The following is a 17,898-nucleotide window of genomic DNA, read 5'->3' as shown; positions in this document are numbered from 1 at the left end:
AAACTCTCAGATTTTGTTTTTAGATTCGTATTATCAAACAAAACGCAAATATAACTTAGAATTAAATACTTTTGAAAAAAATATAAGTTAGACTACTGACCGAATCTTGAGGAAAATTGCCGAAATCGTACTTCTCCCAAATCGTATCCCCTTCGATTTCTGACGAACAATTTGTGCAGAACGCTCTAGTGGATAAATTAGGTTGCTTTTTTCATGTTGAGATCCAAGCAGAAGTATCGCAAATTCCATATTTGATGCAGATGTTTTTTATATTTAATTGTTTAAAAATTATCGATTCAAAATATGCAAAGAGATAATATCATTTTTAGAAACAATCACCTAAAGTAATTTCTTCTGATGCTGTAGAATCAATGCAGAATGATAATTTCTTGAGGTTGAACCGGCTAGTTGCAAAAGATGGCTATATTCGGTTACAAGTTAAGAAAAAAAAACATTATCACTATGGAGAGTCTGTTTGCATCTAAGTGCACGCCAATTAGATGCCAAGCTCCCAGCAGGAACAAATGAGCATCGCCATCGCTTGAAATACGGTGCACAGACTCCTTTTTGCTTGATTTTTTATTAACAACAATAATCAATTAACAAGTAATAAGATTTATAAAAATTTTGTTTCAAAATTTTAACAAATATACGTCTCTCTGCTCGCATTTAAAGAAACTGATGAAAGAATAATAAAGATTGCAGATGGTTTTCTTCTACAGAGAAGCCAAAGTAAAAATTCTTTATCTCGCATTTGATTTCTTAAAAGCATATCTGCATAAGGGGTGTAATTTTTAGTGGTCCAATCAAATTCAACTGTCTTGCTGTGTCATGTAGTTTTTTTTCTTCTTTTTTTTCAAAAACGAATATTCTCCTTTATGACGGAAGTTTTGTGTCTCCGTCAGTAGCCGCCCATAGTTGTATAGTGTAGTACATGAATGTTCATTTAGGCCATTAATGAATGAATTGAACTGTTGAGTTTCCAGGAAATAATGTACAAATCGTTGAATGTAAATTTAGATTTTATTAAGCATAATTTGAGATTTAGACAATGGCCATTTCTTCATCTAAAAAATAAGAAATCCCTTAAAGGGATGAAATCAGAATACTCTCTATTGAGAGATCATACAGCCAGAATATCATTTCTGACGGTTAGAAAATTGAGACTGGGGAGGCCCCCAAAGGGCTCCCAGCCTCCACGAATTTGAAATTAAATGTGAATATAATTATTCCCAACAGACATAGAAAGTATGGGTAGGAGATCCATAATTTGGCGATTTTTCCTAATATACCATAGCCAAAAGAAAGCCAACTAACATATCAGCATGGATGTAAAAGAACACCTTGGCGATCACGAGTCGCCAACAAATTTATGAGAATTATTACAACCATGCAACCGAAACATTTAGCCGTTGGAAATTTAGAATAAAAAGTTATAAATTGATTTTTGTTTTCGATTAGAGGCGACAGTGAATTAATATGTCTGCATAATTAAATAAAAAGTATCCGTTACATTGATCTGGAAGAAAAGAAATAAATATTTTATGTTCGTTTAAAAAGATTAAGTTTTTGATTTATTTTAAATATAATTCTTCTATTAATAAAAATAAGCTTAAGTAATGAAAGATATTTTTAAAAGGATAGAAAATAAATATGTAATGCCAATTGTGGCATCACATCCTTATTTATATCGAAATATGTCGCCAAGTCTCAGATTCCAGTAAAACTTCGAAACTGTATACTTTTTTTTTTAAATACTGAGATATGTACCGAAAAAGATAGCACAAATAAAATTTCCGTCTGTCTTATTTAGCTTTTAAAAGCTTTTATATTGTTTTGAAACCATGATAACGAAATAAAACGGAATTATATGTAGTCACTGATGATTACTTAAATCTCATACTGCAATGGTCTTTCCTTCACTTGCAACGGAGTACAGTATAATGCATAACTACAAATGCTTCTTGATAGCTAAGATTAATATTTTTATCGCAAAGCACAATCACAAACTAATTTCCTCTTTAAGTTAATTAACCGGTTAGTGGTGGTATTTAGAATATTCAAGGTTTAAAAGATCTTCAAAATACAGCTGAAAAACTTAAGGAAGATTCGATAGCTATTATGGAATTAAAGTAAAATAATTGTTTAGAATTAGGATCGTAAATTATAAAATTGGTAAAACTAAATGTTATATGTGAATTTCAGTTTTCTTTTTAAGTAAAAAATACTACATAAAAATTAATATTTTGAATGGAAATTTATTAAAGTCAAAATTTAATAACTAAAAATTAAAATTAAAACATTTCAGAAATATATGAAGAGAACAAATTACATGCTATGCTTTCAAAGCTATTCTATTTCATGCTATATTTCATGCTATTTGTTCTTCTATTTATTTATAAACCAGGTGACTATGAAAATTTTAAATCTTTCACACTTTTCTTTCTCAAAATCAAGGTGGATATCTGAACAAGTGGAAACGCGTTGTATTATATTATTTTTAAGATTTTACAAATTTAAAAGCTATATCGGTATAAAAAATAAACTATATTAGAAAGAAACCTAATCTTTCGTGAACAACACTACGTGATACAACGATTTAATATGGTTAACGTCATGAACACTAAGTTCAATTTGAACGTTTGCGTTCATAAACATCTACGATATTTTATAGTAATCATTGACATCCTATATACTTAATAATATAAAAATTTATTTTGCTTCCAAAATTATGAAGGTGAAAAAAGTCGACAAGCTTGGCACGTGCTTTAAAATTTAGATTAATGAAACGTTATGGATATTTCCGCCAATAAGAGATCAATAAGCCATTTATTTACGCACTTTGTTTGCCGTGCCATAAAATTAATTCCAAAAATACCATAAGGCTTTTCATCCCTGCCGCATCAACTCATTTTGATATCCTGGAATCTTGCTTCATTTGTACAAATGCGATTCCCTTGTTAACGACGTAACATCCTTCACCATTTTCTTCATAACTCATGGAAATGCAGCCTGTCTTGATTTCGCTATCACGACCATTGCGTTTTTGTAATTTGGCATTTTATCTTTATTTATTTTCTACTTTTTTCGTTCAAGTTATCGTTTTCTGATTCTAATTTCTCTTGTTTTTCTCATTCATATCTAGCGAATCTTGAAAAAGGATATCTATCTTTTCTTTCCCCAATGCCCACCTGTGTTAACATCCGTCAATTCAGGTATATACAGGGCGATTTTGTTGGCCTCTTTTTCAGGGGCACCATATTAGATGGGCCAACGTTGCTCCCACAGTGAGGACAGATAGTACAGAGAAGGAAAAAAAATCCATGCCTTACCCAAAACCTTCGATCCCAAAACCTTTTTGATGTAAGGACAGTTCCCTGTCCCCTACACAAGCCGGTCGGCAGGATATCTATCTATATTTGATAACTTAAAACATGATGATTTTTCCACCTTTATAATTTTTGAAGCTAATGAAGTTTTTACTTTATCTAGTATATCTTTTCGCTTCATTATTCAATTATGAAAAACTTAATTAATTAATTAACAAAAGTTAAATACTAATTAATTAACTTTTGTCAAAATATAATTTTAAATATATTTTCATAAAAAATTCTGTTCTTTTTTTTAAATTTTTGCGTCAAAATATTGATATTTCAGACACTTAAAACTATCAAGAAATGCTTTGTTGCTACTAACAGATATTAAACATTTTGGTTTAATTTTGATTTTCAATGATAATTTTATTTTAACCAAATTAACTATAGATCGCGGGACTAAAAATGGCGCCATAAATAGTAAGGGATTTAAAAGAACCTCCGTTTGTGAAAGAAAGGGCCTTACAAGAGTTTTCTAGTGACGTCACAAACAGTGACGTCAAACAATTCCATCGATTCTCGTCATAAGACCATTCGTTCAATAACGTGCGGAGGAGAGAACATTGCACAAAAGGCGGGAACTCAGTTATCAGCAGAAAGGTCTTGATCATAAATGTTGGAACATTTTGGGGGTGGGAACTAGTATTCCTTCTGTTTTAAGACCATTTATTACATTTTGACACGAAGACGGAATTTTAAATTGAAATTTGATGGGGAAACGCTGTTGAATTTTCTTGAAGTGTCACATGATTTATTCAGTAGGTAATGGGATGAGCTTATTGAACGTGACCTAGTAAAAATATTTTTGTACTAAATATGTCAAAATTTTCAGGAAATTCTGATATATTGGAATTTGATTTACTTGGAATCTTGTTTTAAGATAATTCTCTGTGAAACAAATATTTATTTAAGTAATAAATTATTTTTATACAGACCGATTGGAATCTAAATTAATAAATTTAACGAATACTTGGTTAGAAATAAAACATACTAGTGGCAAATTATTGCATGTTTAAGATATAAATCGTAAACAATGTGTATTATGGCAATTATCTGTACCAAGTTTAAAAATTTTAGACAAATTAAGTTTTATTTTTGACATCATTGCTTAAAAATATTTCTATCGGCATCTTATTTAAGAATAATCCTTCTAGAAACAAGATTTGATTCATGCACTTAATTTATTTCATTACAATTGATGTCTAGTCAAGTAAATTCAACTAAGATTAATTAAGAATTAGAAAATGCCAGTTGAAACCATTTATTACATTTTGACTCGAAGGCAGGAATATTAAATTGAAATTTGATGGGGAAACGCTGTTGAATTTTCTTGAAGTGCCACATGATTGTACTAAATATATCAAAATTATCCTGAAATTTTAATGTATTTTAATTTGATTTTCTTGGAATCTTGTTTTAAGATAATTCTTAATTAAACGAAATTTTTTTTAATTAATTCATTAATTTCACACAAAATGATTGGAATTTAAATTTGTGGTTTTAACGAACATAATTTGCTAAGCAAACTGAAAATACCAGTCTCAATTTATTACTTAAATCCTAAGCAATGTATATTATGGCACTTATTTGTATCAAATTTACCACTCTTTGACTCATTAAATATCTACTTACTAGGAGGCTTCCCCCCCTGCTCCCTGGCGCTCGCCAACCCCCGGAACTGCTTTCGCAGTTCATTTCGGAATGCTTCGCAATCCAATACTCTTTTTGCTCGCTCATTGGATACGTTCCTAACGTCTAGCTTTTGTATACTTCTTTGAATACTGAAGTTCCGAAAACTTTTCACTGTAGAAAATTCTAAACCAGTAAATTTCAATATTAATTTGAAATTGCAAACAGTTCACATATTTTTCTTAATCACACTATTCTAAATTTCAGTTGTTGAGAAAAGTAACTGCTGTAAGTTTTGTTTGAAAGTCTTTCCCACCAGAGTGCTAAAGCCATGTGTTGTAAAACAATATGAAATAGTACTCAGGATAGTAGAGAGAGAGAACTTCCTTAAAAACACAATTGTTAATTTGGGCATTTGGCGATACAACACTTCTAGAATTGAAGGATTTGTTACGTCAAGCGCTCAGGTATCTTAATTTTGATCTAGTTGCGCTTCATGTCATTTCGATTTATGTTGCTAACTTAACTTTCAAAAAATTCTATGGCTGGCAACAGCATTTTTATTTTTTAAGTTGTTTATTTTTATTTCTTTAAGAATTCGCTTTTTTTTTAGAGAAATGTTTTTTAACCTAACAGAATTCTTTGCCGACTGTTTTCTCTATCAATAAAGAAAATAAAGTAAATATTTAAGTGTTGTGAAAAGGATCTTATTTAGTTGTACTAAGTACTTCAGCCAAAATTTGGGAGCCACGTAAGAGAATTATATATATTAGATCAGAAACACATCATTAAAAGGCAGAATGCTTTGGTATTTTCAAAACGTAAACAAAACAAAGCAAACGTTGCCACCGGCGGAAAAGAAATACAGCTAAAATTTGGAAGCCACGTAAGAGAACTATATATAATAGATAATATAAATTCATAAAAAAAGAAAAAAATTCGGAATCTCATTAAAGAATAATTTTAGAAATACGTTTTGATTTACCCAAGTATTTTAATTTATTAAAATTGATTACTAAATAATAGATTGCTCTAACTGAGATTAATTATAAAGAAACAGAAAATGCCAGAGGTGGATTCAAATTTTTTTAAGACCTAAATTTTAGGCAGTGTATATAATGACTCTCCTCAGAACCGAATTTGCCAATCTTTGAACAATAGAAAACGATTTTCTTATAAATGCATAAAAACAATTGTCTAGGAATCTCGTTATAAGATAATCATTTTATAAATAAGAACTTATTTAGATTAGTAACTAATTTAATAAATTACAACTTGTGCCCAAACTTAACAGTTTTAACAAAAATCAATTTAAGATTAAGAGGGAAGAACGGTTTATGTCCAGGAGAGCTGATTCTGAGAAAAAATGAATTTCAAAATGGACAAGAAAAATTTTTCCACAACGCAGCCTAACTTAACTGAGTAATAACTCTCGGAGAGAGACTAGTTTCCCCGTTATTAATTTGTCAACACTCACAAATCCTCAAAATGTGCCGATCCAATCGTCATTTTTGTGAAAAATGGACATGAACTGTTCTCCCCCTCTCTTGATCCCCAATTGTTAAGAAGATTTCAGTGGCAGAATTAAGCATTTTATATCCTAAATCATGTGTATCACTTTCTACTTATAGAAACTTATTAAAGAAGTGGATTTAGTATCACTTTCTTTTTTCAATTTTGTCGGACTCTTTTATAGACTCTTTTCATAGGAAGCTATTAATGTATGTAATCCAATATTTTAATGAATAATTACTTTATTTAGTATATCTGTGAAAATATGTATGGGAAAAATTTTAAATTACATCCTAAAAATAACATATTTTTTCATGATCTATTAAGCAAAAATAATACATAAGTACATAATTTTATGTGGTACTTTTTTCTTTCAAAACTGCAAATTTATAATTCTGGGAATTTCTGAAACTGCAGCAGAAACAATCAAGGAAATATGCATTTCTGATAGCTTTTTTATCGTTTCATCCTCTATTAAAATGAAAAAAACTGTTTTAATGCATTTAGGGGCCGTTCAAAAAGTACGTACATCCCGAAGGGGGGGAGGGGATTTGCTATTATGTACGGTTTTGTACGATGGGGAGGGGGGGAGGTATTATACAAAGTACGTACTTTATAAACATACACCAAATTTAAATTTGACTTTATCCTACACCCTCCTTAAGTAAATATTTAATTTTATTTAAAACATAATTATTTTAATTTTTATGAAAAAGGGGGTAGACTAATAAAATGTACGTACTCTAAGGGGGGGAGTAAGACCTTATGTACGGTAATGTACGAAGGGGGGGGAGGGGCTCAAAATTTCGCCATTTTTGTGTACGTACTTTTTGAACGGCCCCTTACTTAAGATAGCTATTTTTGAACAAAACTTTAAACCGAAAAATATTGCAATCTTTAGAAAGAAAATAACTTGACTAATTAAATGATTTTTTTTTACTTCTAAACAAATTCAAATTTTTAAAGCCCATATAATTTTTCCAAATTTTTACCATAACTGTTAAACTTGATTTAATTATATAGACAAATGTATGTAGAATCAGATCTTGCTGCGTATTGTACTTAAATTAATTGCCGGGACATTACGAATAACTGTAAATTCCATCATTATTTACTATACTTTGTACTGATAAAATATTAAGAAAAGTATTGTTATTTTGTACTGGTATGATATAAGTTAAAAGTAATTTTAAAACTAAATGCTTTACAAGGTGTTACGCTTTCGAAATTTATAGGTTAGTTAAGGATAGTGTTAGGTTACTTAAGTTTTCGAAATCTGAGTAGGATATTGCACTTTTATAATTATAATTTTGAAATAAATAATTATGTGCAAATCTTTTACAAAGACAATAATAAGTTTGGTTTTTTATTTACTTTTTTAAAAATTTATCTCAAGTAAGCAACTTAAAATGTGTTCCACATGCTCAAATTGCTCATGCACTAGTATGCTCATGCACTAGCTTATAATCACAATCTAGTAAATTAGTCCAGTTTTATAAACAAAGCATCTGGGTAACATGTATAATATTCGAATCATGTAACATGTATAATATTCGAACATGTATAATATTTGTAATATGTATAATATTCGAAGGTTTAACAAGCATATATATTCGAAAATAATAAAGTTTAGTGTCTGATCTTCAGTTTTGGAGAGTAGGCCGTGTTTAAAGATTATCGAATCAGATGATCTTTCATTTGAGCTGAGATTCAGGTCCACCAAAGCCCAATTCATTCAAAGACATTAAATGTTATTGGAAGAACTAGTAATACTTTATTTTTTAATGCTTTTATACTATTATTATATAATTAACATATGTTACTATAATTGTAATATGCCTTATACGTTGCAAATTTATAAAATTGTATCTGCAATTGCAATATTTACCAGTTTGTCATTTAAAATTGCAGTGTGTTCCACAATGATAATTTAGAAACGAAAAACTATGCTTTGTTCGCCCAAGCTCTGAAGACTCCTTTGCTCGTCTTTAATAAGAGAATTCCTAACTGCACCATTTTCAATGCTATGCCTTAAATCAGTGTTTTTTCAAGTTCTATAGATATGAAAGAGGGAGAAATTCCAAAAGTGAATAACATTTTAAAATATTCGAAAACGAAAGTTTTTTGACTGATGATGTTGCTTTCTGCTCTGATTTACCACCTACGGCAAGCTTCTCTATTGTCCCCATTATTTTGCTTTCAATTATTTTTCCTTCCCTCGATTCAGTTTCTGCTTTTTGTGCTCTGTTTTGTTCTGATAATTAATATGATGCTGTTCCGACGATGAGCACTGTGTTAGAGATCTGGAAACCTGTTCACCTTTCTTTCATTTCCACTATGAAGCAAAAGAAGGACAACCTTTTAAGCATATTTTTGGTTTCAGGTTTTTGGGAATTTTCCTTTCTGAGTGTCTTGTTAATAGAATTACATAACGAGTTAATTCATTTTAATTTGTGGTCTTATAAGATAATATCCCTTTGAGCGTTGACCAAAAAAATCAATAAATTAAATTGAATAAAAAAGGTATGAATGATTTATTTATTTTTTTCCCCAATTTACTTTAATTTTTTACATCGCGTTTCCTTTTCTTTTATTGCCTCGATTTAGCAAAAAAGTTTTTTTTTCCTTTCCGATTTCACTTTGGTTTTTTTCCTTGAAATTTATAGTTTTAAAATGCTTTGCTGATCGTCCTTTAAACAATAACAAATTAATTCATTGATAACTTTCGCCATATAAGGTAACGCTCTAGTGCGAAGGCAAGAAATAAAAGGTCCCAACAAATAGCTTTTTTTTCTTTTTCGCAATTTCATTTCGACTCTTAAAAACAGGCTTATCAAACAATGATGGAGACTCATCATTTGAAGCAGAAAGCACGTTCCATGCTAGGTAAAATATAATAAATCTTGATTGAGTAAGGACAATGATATTTTCAAGTAACCGAAGTAGGCACTTAAACGATTTCTGGAACTGAGAAAGTTCTACTCATTGAAATGAATCATCATTTATTTGTTTCCTTTTCTGGTCATTCTCATTTACGATAAGTACACAATGTGTCACCATATAAGTTGTCAAAATGGGTGATTTTTGCGTTACGTTTTCTAATAAATACTTATTTGTAAAGACCTGATGCGATTTATTTATTTTCAATTACAGGTTTTATAGCTTTTTTCAATCATTTTTAATTAATTAGATTAAGTCGGTAATATTGCTAATTATTTACATTAATAAATACAAATTGGATGTACAGTGCGCAAAATAAAAAAACGGACCATTTTGAATAATTTTTGATCTAGTGATCGGATGTTCACGTTCAAGGTCTTAATCGTGCAAGGGGGGGATTTCAAGTAAGCTCACTAATTTGCGCGAGCGAAAGTTGCGAAATCAGACACGAAAACCAACTCTCTCTGAATAAACATGCCTTTTTTCGACAGATTTAGATTTCAGATGTAGGCAATTGTTTCAAACTGATCCAAATAGTTAGGTGAGGAGAGCGACTAAAAATTTGAACCTCTTACTTTTTGTGCATTCAAAACTATATATGGAAAACTTTATCAGAGAATTGAAACATTTTTGCACCCAATTATAAAATTCGCTTATTCAAGGATAATTTCATGCAAAAAGTAACTTTATCTAAAATTTATTATTTTTATTATTTTATTTAACAATTGTCGAAAAACTTTTGAACAGTAAGCTAGAAGGTTTTTCGCATCATTTTAAAAAATATGATTTCGCACGGAAAAATACAAACTTTGAGCCAAATCGGTCAAATAATTTCCGAGAAAAACAATTTAAAAATACGAATTTTTCAAAATTCTTACCATTTGACCGATTTTGATCAAGTTTTATACTTTGCAATTTGAAATTCTTTTAAATTAAATACCCAAAAAATTAGTAAAAAATTGTATGCCTAAGAATCTAAAACTTCTGTACTATTATTAGCTCAAAAGTCATTAATGGTGGCCAGTTTTTTATTTTGCTCCCTGTACATGCTTGCAAATAAACATCAGACATAATATTAATGGACATCACAATAATTGTCATGTTCTAATCTTGATTTTATAAAGTAGGAACCTTACCCCTGATTTTATTTTTCTGTAACCTTATTTACAAACAAATTTTCTTTCAAATCTTCAACTTTTTATTTATAATCATGTCTAAAATGCATTTTTAACGATAATAATATATTGCTGTGATAATAATAAAGTATTTAGGGCAATATACTTGGATAAAACTGTGTAAAATTTTAATCTGTATCACAAATAAAATGTTATAAAAAGTATGCAAAATGCTTTAAAATAAAACACACATATATAAAAAGTAACAACCTTAAAGTACAACCTTAACCCAAAGCAAATCAATGCATAAGGAAGTGATATATTTTTGAGAGATTAAATTTATTTCCGAATCATAAATAGGACTTTTTGCTCCATTTGAATGAGTAAAAAAATCATATCACTTACTTTTTGACTGGTATTCTTCCATCTCTGTCTGTCAAAAGTTGTACTTTAGTGTGAGCTTTTTCAAGAAATACAGTCGCTGGGGAGTTAATTGCCACAAGATTGTAGGCCATTTTTAACAAATTTTCAGTCCAGAGCTACAAAGGGAAAAAAATTATTCAAAAATAAAATTACTTTAAATACTTTTAAAGCAATTAACAAACTCTGAGCCGTGAGTGCTCAAGAGATAGAGCGCCCGCCTTCCAATGTGGGGAACTGGATCCGAATCCGAGCGATGGCTGGATCCGGCTTGCACCGAACACAGTGCTGGCGTACAATATGGCTAGAGATCATCGGAATGTGTCCCCTTGCCGTCTGGCTAACCATGGGAGATTCCGTGATTTCTGTCTCCATGTAAAGCAAATGCTGGTTAGTTAGATCAAAAAATCCTCCACGAACGCAAAAGTCTCCTAATTCTTGATCAAGAAGTTCCCTTGTCTTCTGGGTTGAGTTCAAAACTCAAATGCTTTTTATTTGGTTCAAACTTGCACGGCTACGGAGCTGAACATTAATCGTAAATCCAAAAATTGGGTCGGCTGTTCAACGGCAGATATATATAATTGTTACTTGCTCAAATATGTTTTTTTCGATAATTTATTTTTTACTAAAATAAGAAATTTGATCAAAAATATTTATTTCGAAAAATGATAAAAAGAATACTCTTAAATATCTCAATGCCATAATCTAACTTATTTTGATTTAAAGCGAAAATGAATGAAACAGAAGTTTACCTATAAACGACTTATGAAAAGGAAAATATCAATCCAAATTCAATTGTCAAATAAAACTGTGATAAAATTTTAAAATGATAAAAAGTAAACTCTTACAACAAACAAAAAACAAATTTTGAAACTAATAAATGAAATTTGTTGATGGAAAAAAAAATTTAAATGTTTAACCATCCCGAACAATAAAGACTCTCATTTATAATTTATTCTCTTGAAAAAATGCTGACAATGTGACAGAAAAAAAAGATTCGAAACGTTAAATTTTCTTTTAAAATAAACAAAGATTTCTGCATTCAAAAAATTTTCAAAAGCGAAAAACAATAATAACAGGTTTGAATTTTCAAAATTCTGTTGTATTTTATTTGCCATTCATCTCTTTTTTTAACATATTCTCTAAGTCTGAAACTTGGAAACTACTTTTTATTTGAGGGTATAAACTAAATTTTGATTCGATAGGTTTCGTAAGAAGATATGCGTTTTAAATATATTCATAAATATTATAATGACGTAGAACTTCGACACATTTTAACTATACACACTTATATAATTACATGAAAATTTTATAAATAAGTATTAATAAAAGTTAGAAGTAAGAATAGTTAAAAAATATAAATTTATTATTTTTTGAAATAATATAATGTTAGAAGTTTGATATACGTTTATGGTGGTTTCACAAAATATTGAGCTTAAGCTGAAAAAGAAACAATTGACATTCTTTATGTAAAATATAAAAAAATACACACATAAATTTTTTCTTCTGTTTTCTAATACTCTCTTATAACATTATATTACTCTATTACATTCTTACTCTTAATATATAATATTGCATTCTTACTCTTAACATTTGCATTGCACGTAATATAATTTTGGAAAAATTCATAAAAATGCAGACTTAAACATTTTTTCTTCTTTTCAACTACTGATAAAAAATTTTATTCCATGTCATATTTTTTCTTCGCAATCCAAAAGATATTAGCTTAAACTTTTTGCTTAATTTTCTATTATTCGTAAAATTCTTTTCACATACACTGTAGAGAATTAAAGCTAAAATTACTGCATAAAGTATCGACACTTAGTGTATGGTACTTTTTACTGTAAAATGAATTTTTTGACCAGAAAATTTTGTGGAACAAAAAATCTAAAACACCCTAATTTTAAACTTAATAATTACCGTAAAATCTCTGAATCACTCTAATAAAACAAATGATATTGTAAAAAGTACAATATAAAATTTTACGGTAAAAATAAATTCCGTTGCAAAATAGATTTTACGGATGATGCTAAATTAAACTGTAATTTTATCCGGAATTTTTTACAGTGTAGTATACAATTTCTAAGAATATTTTTACTAAATTCATAACATGAATACTTAGTAAATTTTGATAAATTGTTTACTATTAAAGATTTTATTGTCAAATTACTGAATTCATGTTTATTATTACTACACTATTATTTTGATCTGAATATATTCAAATCAAAATAATGATCTAATATCTGCAAAATATCTTTGATAACTGCAAATTATTGACGTTTATTTTCAAAATTATGAACTGTTATATAAAACGAATAATTACATTTGAGTTTATATTATCAAAAAAACTACAACTAAAAATTTTTCTTCAGAGAAAATAAAAGACGTTGTTAATAAAATAAATTTTAAACAAAAGCAATCGCTTTTCGCAATTAATAGAAATATTGCTTTAATCAGAACAATTAAACACATTATTGTTTTTATCTGAAGTTATAAATTAAGCGATTTAATTAATTACTCACTTGTGCAACTTCTTTACAATTGCAACTGAAATGAATATAGTTTATATTGACTAATTCTGGAGCATATGCTACTGTAACTTGTTTATCTTCCAGAGGAGTATCTGGAGTACCCATTGTTATAGAATCTCTCAGTTTACCATCCTGAAAGAGACATACAAAAATAAACATAAATAAACACTATACACTGAAATTTTAACATACAGCAAGTTTATCACAAATAAGTACTTATGCATTTTATGTATATGTGTTATGCATCGTAAAAGAAACATTTATGTATCTCATTTATTTTTTATGTGCATTAAAAGATTCTCAGCTCTACTATATGGCTATATATTTCATGAAATATTAGCTACAATAACAATTGGCTGAAGATGGGGATGGTAAGCCGTTGGTCACACCTTATTCACTAACTTTTTTGGAACTGTTTTCAAGAGTTAGAAGAGCTGAAAATGCTTCTTGGACCATTCCACCTTTTCACCTAATTTACCAGGGAAAGTGCTCTTGGACTACTTTATCACTCAAATTTTGTACTATTGGATGTACTGATGGACCAGACGGCCATCACCAGGCTTATCAGTGGACATTTGAGATCTCTGTCTTACTACGATGGAACAAAGGTTTCCCATACCTGTGTAAAAAGTGTGCTGACCATTAGGCTACCCTTCACCATATAGTAGATTGTCTGGGGCTTTCCGGACAAGATCTTTTCACAAATCCAATTCTAGTGTTGGACTTTCTAAGAGTAACAGATTTCATAGACCTGATTTGGCGTTGCTAAACAACGGAGATATTTAACAAAAAGAATGAAATATTTATATAAAGAGAACAAAATAAAAAAAAACAGATCACGCTGTATAGCTTTTAGTCTAATTATTGGATCTTCACGTTCTAGGACTCAATATAAAAGGTTCAAGGAGTTGACCTCTGATATGCTAATTAATTAATACCATACTTAAAGAAGATATCGCAATGAGACACTGAAACATACTTTCTCTGAAAAAAGATACATTTTTTACGGATTTTAATATTTGATCGCCAAAATTTAGGGGATTACCGGAATCTCGAAAATATGGTCGTAATAGTTTGATTAGGAGGGCGGCTTTAATGGAGCTCTTAATATTAATTTTATATTTTTTTAGTCTTGGAATTCTTAATGTTAGTTTTAATTTTTGCGTCTCATACTATATCTTCAGAACTCTTTAAGTGAATTAGAAAAATTTGCTCATAAACATAAAATTCACTTATCCAAAGAAAGTTCCATGCGAAATAGAAATTTCAGTAAATATTTGTTATTTTTTTACTACTTTATTTAATAAAAGTCGAAACATTTTGGAAGAAAAAGCATAAAATTCTTGCATTATTTTTAAAAAACGCAATTTTAAATGTCAAAAAACAAAATGTGCGCGAAATCGGTCGAATAGTTTTAGAGAAACCGAATTTTAAAAAAACGACGCAAGAAACGTTTATGCGTCTTTTGTATGTTTGTTTATATCACTAAGTGTGTTTATGTATGTTTTGTCTCTACCACTAGGCAATCCAGTACAGATGCTGTTTAAGTCAAGTATGAAATATGCAGAAGATTAGAAACTGTACCTAGTCATTATATAGTATGCCTATGGGTTTTTCATTATTCATTCCACAGAATGCCAAATCAAACGCTTCATATTTTGACGATTTATCGTTAGGTATTCTTTAGATAAATGTCCTATATTATGGTCATTCCAGACAATAAGTGGAATATTCATAATTTTATTCCTTTATGTTGACATTATGATAAAGTTTTATACAATGAGTAGATATTTAATAAAATTCCGAATTATGTTAATGGTCATATATAGGAGGAAAACACTTTTCCTCTATTCACTAACTATTCATTTTTCATTTAAATTTGTCTCCTTAAATCAACATTAATAAATATATTAATGAAGCTCTTTCAGACAACAAAATGTCCTTTAATCATACATATTTTGTTTAAGAATATTTTCGATATAATTTATATTTATGATTATTATTCTGAAAGTTTTATTTGTAAAAATCATTTCATAACTTCAAAATTCAAGCAATCTAGTTCAGAATACATTACTTACAAAAAAAATTATTATCTGAAACAAAGCTAAAAATGAAAATAGATGCATTTATTTTCGGTTATTACGTTTCTAAATACTTTTACAACTGTTATCGCTTAATATTTACACGAAATAAAAGTATTTTACTACAAAATATTGTACACTTAATTGTTCATATTTAGATGAAATCAAATCTATAAGGGGAAAAATTATATTTTAGTTTAGAATTTTTCACCAAAATTTGATAGTTTGGTAAGCGTAATATTTTTTTAAAAGCAAAATAAATTATATTTATGATGTTAAACTTGCATTTCAACGATGATCATAATTCAATGTATAATTAAATTTATAAATGGAAGTAAATGAGATGACAAACTATGGAAAAGGAAAAGTTTGTAAATTTGATGTCTGTCTGCCCACGAATATTATAGTAAATATAAAAAGAGTCGAATCATGCCAAAAAGAATTCAATGAATTAATTATTTATCAAAATCAATGCATATAACAACATATTTGTCGATTCCTTAGAATTACATTACATATCTAATTTTATTTGTACCGCATAATAACCATCTTTAAATAGTATGTAAAACTCAATGATATAAACAGGCATCGGTTTCAAAGCACAGAAGAGAGAAAAATAATAAAGCAATAGAGTAATATGAGTTGTAATTGAATAATGTAGTTAAATAAAAAATTTACTTTCTCATAATGCTTCGTTAATCTGGTAATTAAATTCTGTACTAAGGAAAAACGTATGATCAAAACTGCCAGAATATGGTACAAATTGCAGTGTTTGGAGTTCTAAGAGAACACCAAAAAGTTCGGTAATTTTTGACGAAGCGATTTAGTAATAATTTTGAGAAAAATAACAGTGATATATGGTTTTATAATGCGTGATAAAATTTGTCAAATGTAAAATTTTGTATTTTTACCATGATATCTTAGAACATAGCATAAAAACCATTTATTCATTTAAGTTTAATTTTCAATTCTATATTTTTTACTAAATGCGCCATTATAAAAACTATAAATTTGAAACTCAGCATTTCCGTTAAACTGCTACCTTATAAATTAAAAAATTACCAAATGAATGATTTAAATACCACATATTTTGGTTTTATTAACCAGAAATATGAGTTTCTTAACCAGAAATGCCAGTACTATATCCTGGATCAAGTATCGAGAGAAATTTGCCTTCGTGGAGGACTTTTTGATGGAACTAAAAAGCATTTACGTTACATGGAGAGGAAGACCACGAGAACCTCCCACGGTTATCCTGACAGAAATAGGACTCTAACCATGATCCGTCTACCACTGAGGATATTTTACATCAGCATTGTGGTTCGTGCAAGCTGGATGCGGAATTCGTATCACCGGGATTCACCTCATTGGAAGGCGAACGCTCCATCCCCTGAGTCATCACAGCTCACCAGCGTAATATACACGAACGCACGAATGCCGCAAACGGAAAATTTGTCACCATAGCAAAAAAAAATTTATTACTAATAAAAAAATTTTAAAAAATTCGCCGCTTCAACAAAAGTTTCTCTTTTTCGAATTCCTTAAAAAACAAGAAAAAGAATAATTTCTACGCTTTTTCCTACCGATGCAAAAGCGATTTAAAATTACCTTCACTAGGTTTAAAATCGCACATCGCAATTCTTAGTTATGCGATTTAAGATCGCTCATCGCGTTTCATATTTTCACGATTTTATGTCAAATATCGTGTTTTATATTCACGCGATTTTAAAATGATGCAGCGAAATTCGTGTATACGCGATTTCTATATTACTGTTCTATAAAAATGAAGTATTTAAAAAAAAAATTTTTTTTTCATGATTTTTCAAACAAATTTTACCAAAATAAGATGGCAACGAAAGGGTTGAAACTAGTTATAAGAGTTAATAAATGCTAGTTGAAAGTTTTTTAATTGGGAATTTGTGTTTACAGAAAGTTTTACATTTTATCTAAGTCTGCTTCGTATATTGAGCTATTGTAGTGTTAAATTTTTTCTTGATCATAATATATAGTTTCGAATGAAATATAGACAGAAATATTATATACAAAGTACTTCATTATCTTGACCTTTGAATACGCTTCTTTTAAATATTAAAGTTAAGGGAATTATTTTCGAAAATTTATATTTAAGTGAAGAGATTTTTTCAAATACTTATGAATCTTAATCTAATTTGATAAGAAAAAAGAGAAGATAGAAATACTAAAAAAGCAGCATATTTGTTGAATGGAGCTGAAATGTGCTTAGCTTTTCAGCTTCATATTCGAATAAACTGGATGTTGATAATTTTAATCCTTCCTT

The 17,898-nt window shown here is 29.0% G+C and overlaps 1 protein-coding gene across 2 annotated transcripts in view; it reads right to left on the bottom strand.

Annotated features, from left to right (window-relative positions):
- The window catches only part of LOC107456656 (1-phosphatidylinositol 4,5-bisphosphate phosphodiesterase classes I and II), a 384,337-nt gene that overhangs the window by 119,254 nt on the left and 247,185 nt on the right, over window positions 1-17,898 (bottom strand). For both annotated transcript variants that reach the window (XM_016074583.4, XM_016074582.4), the window contains exons 4-5: window positions 13,513-13,653; window positions 10,976-11,109 (exon numbers count right to left, since the gene is read on the bottom strand). In XM_016074583.4, the coding sequence (XP_015930069.1) occupies window positions 10,976-11,109; window positions 13,513-13,653 (275 nt within the window). The remainder of the gene's footprint in view (window positions 1-10,975; window positions 11,110-13,512; window positions 13,654-17,898) is intronic.

The sequence above is a fragment of the Parasteatoda tepidariorum genome, chromosome 8, assembly GCF_982258835.1.
Source record: "Parasteatoda tepidariorum strain Cologne lab strain chromosome 8, Ptep-v5.0, whole genome shotgun sequence".
Lineage (NCBI taxonomy): Eukaryota > Metazoa > Arthropoda > Arachnida > Araneae > Theridiidae > Parasteatoda > Parasteatoda tepidariorum.
Note: the sequence above shows the minus strand (reverse complement) of the source record. Positions and strands in the feature narration are given on the sequence as shown.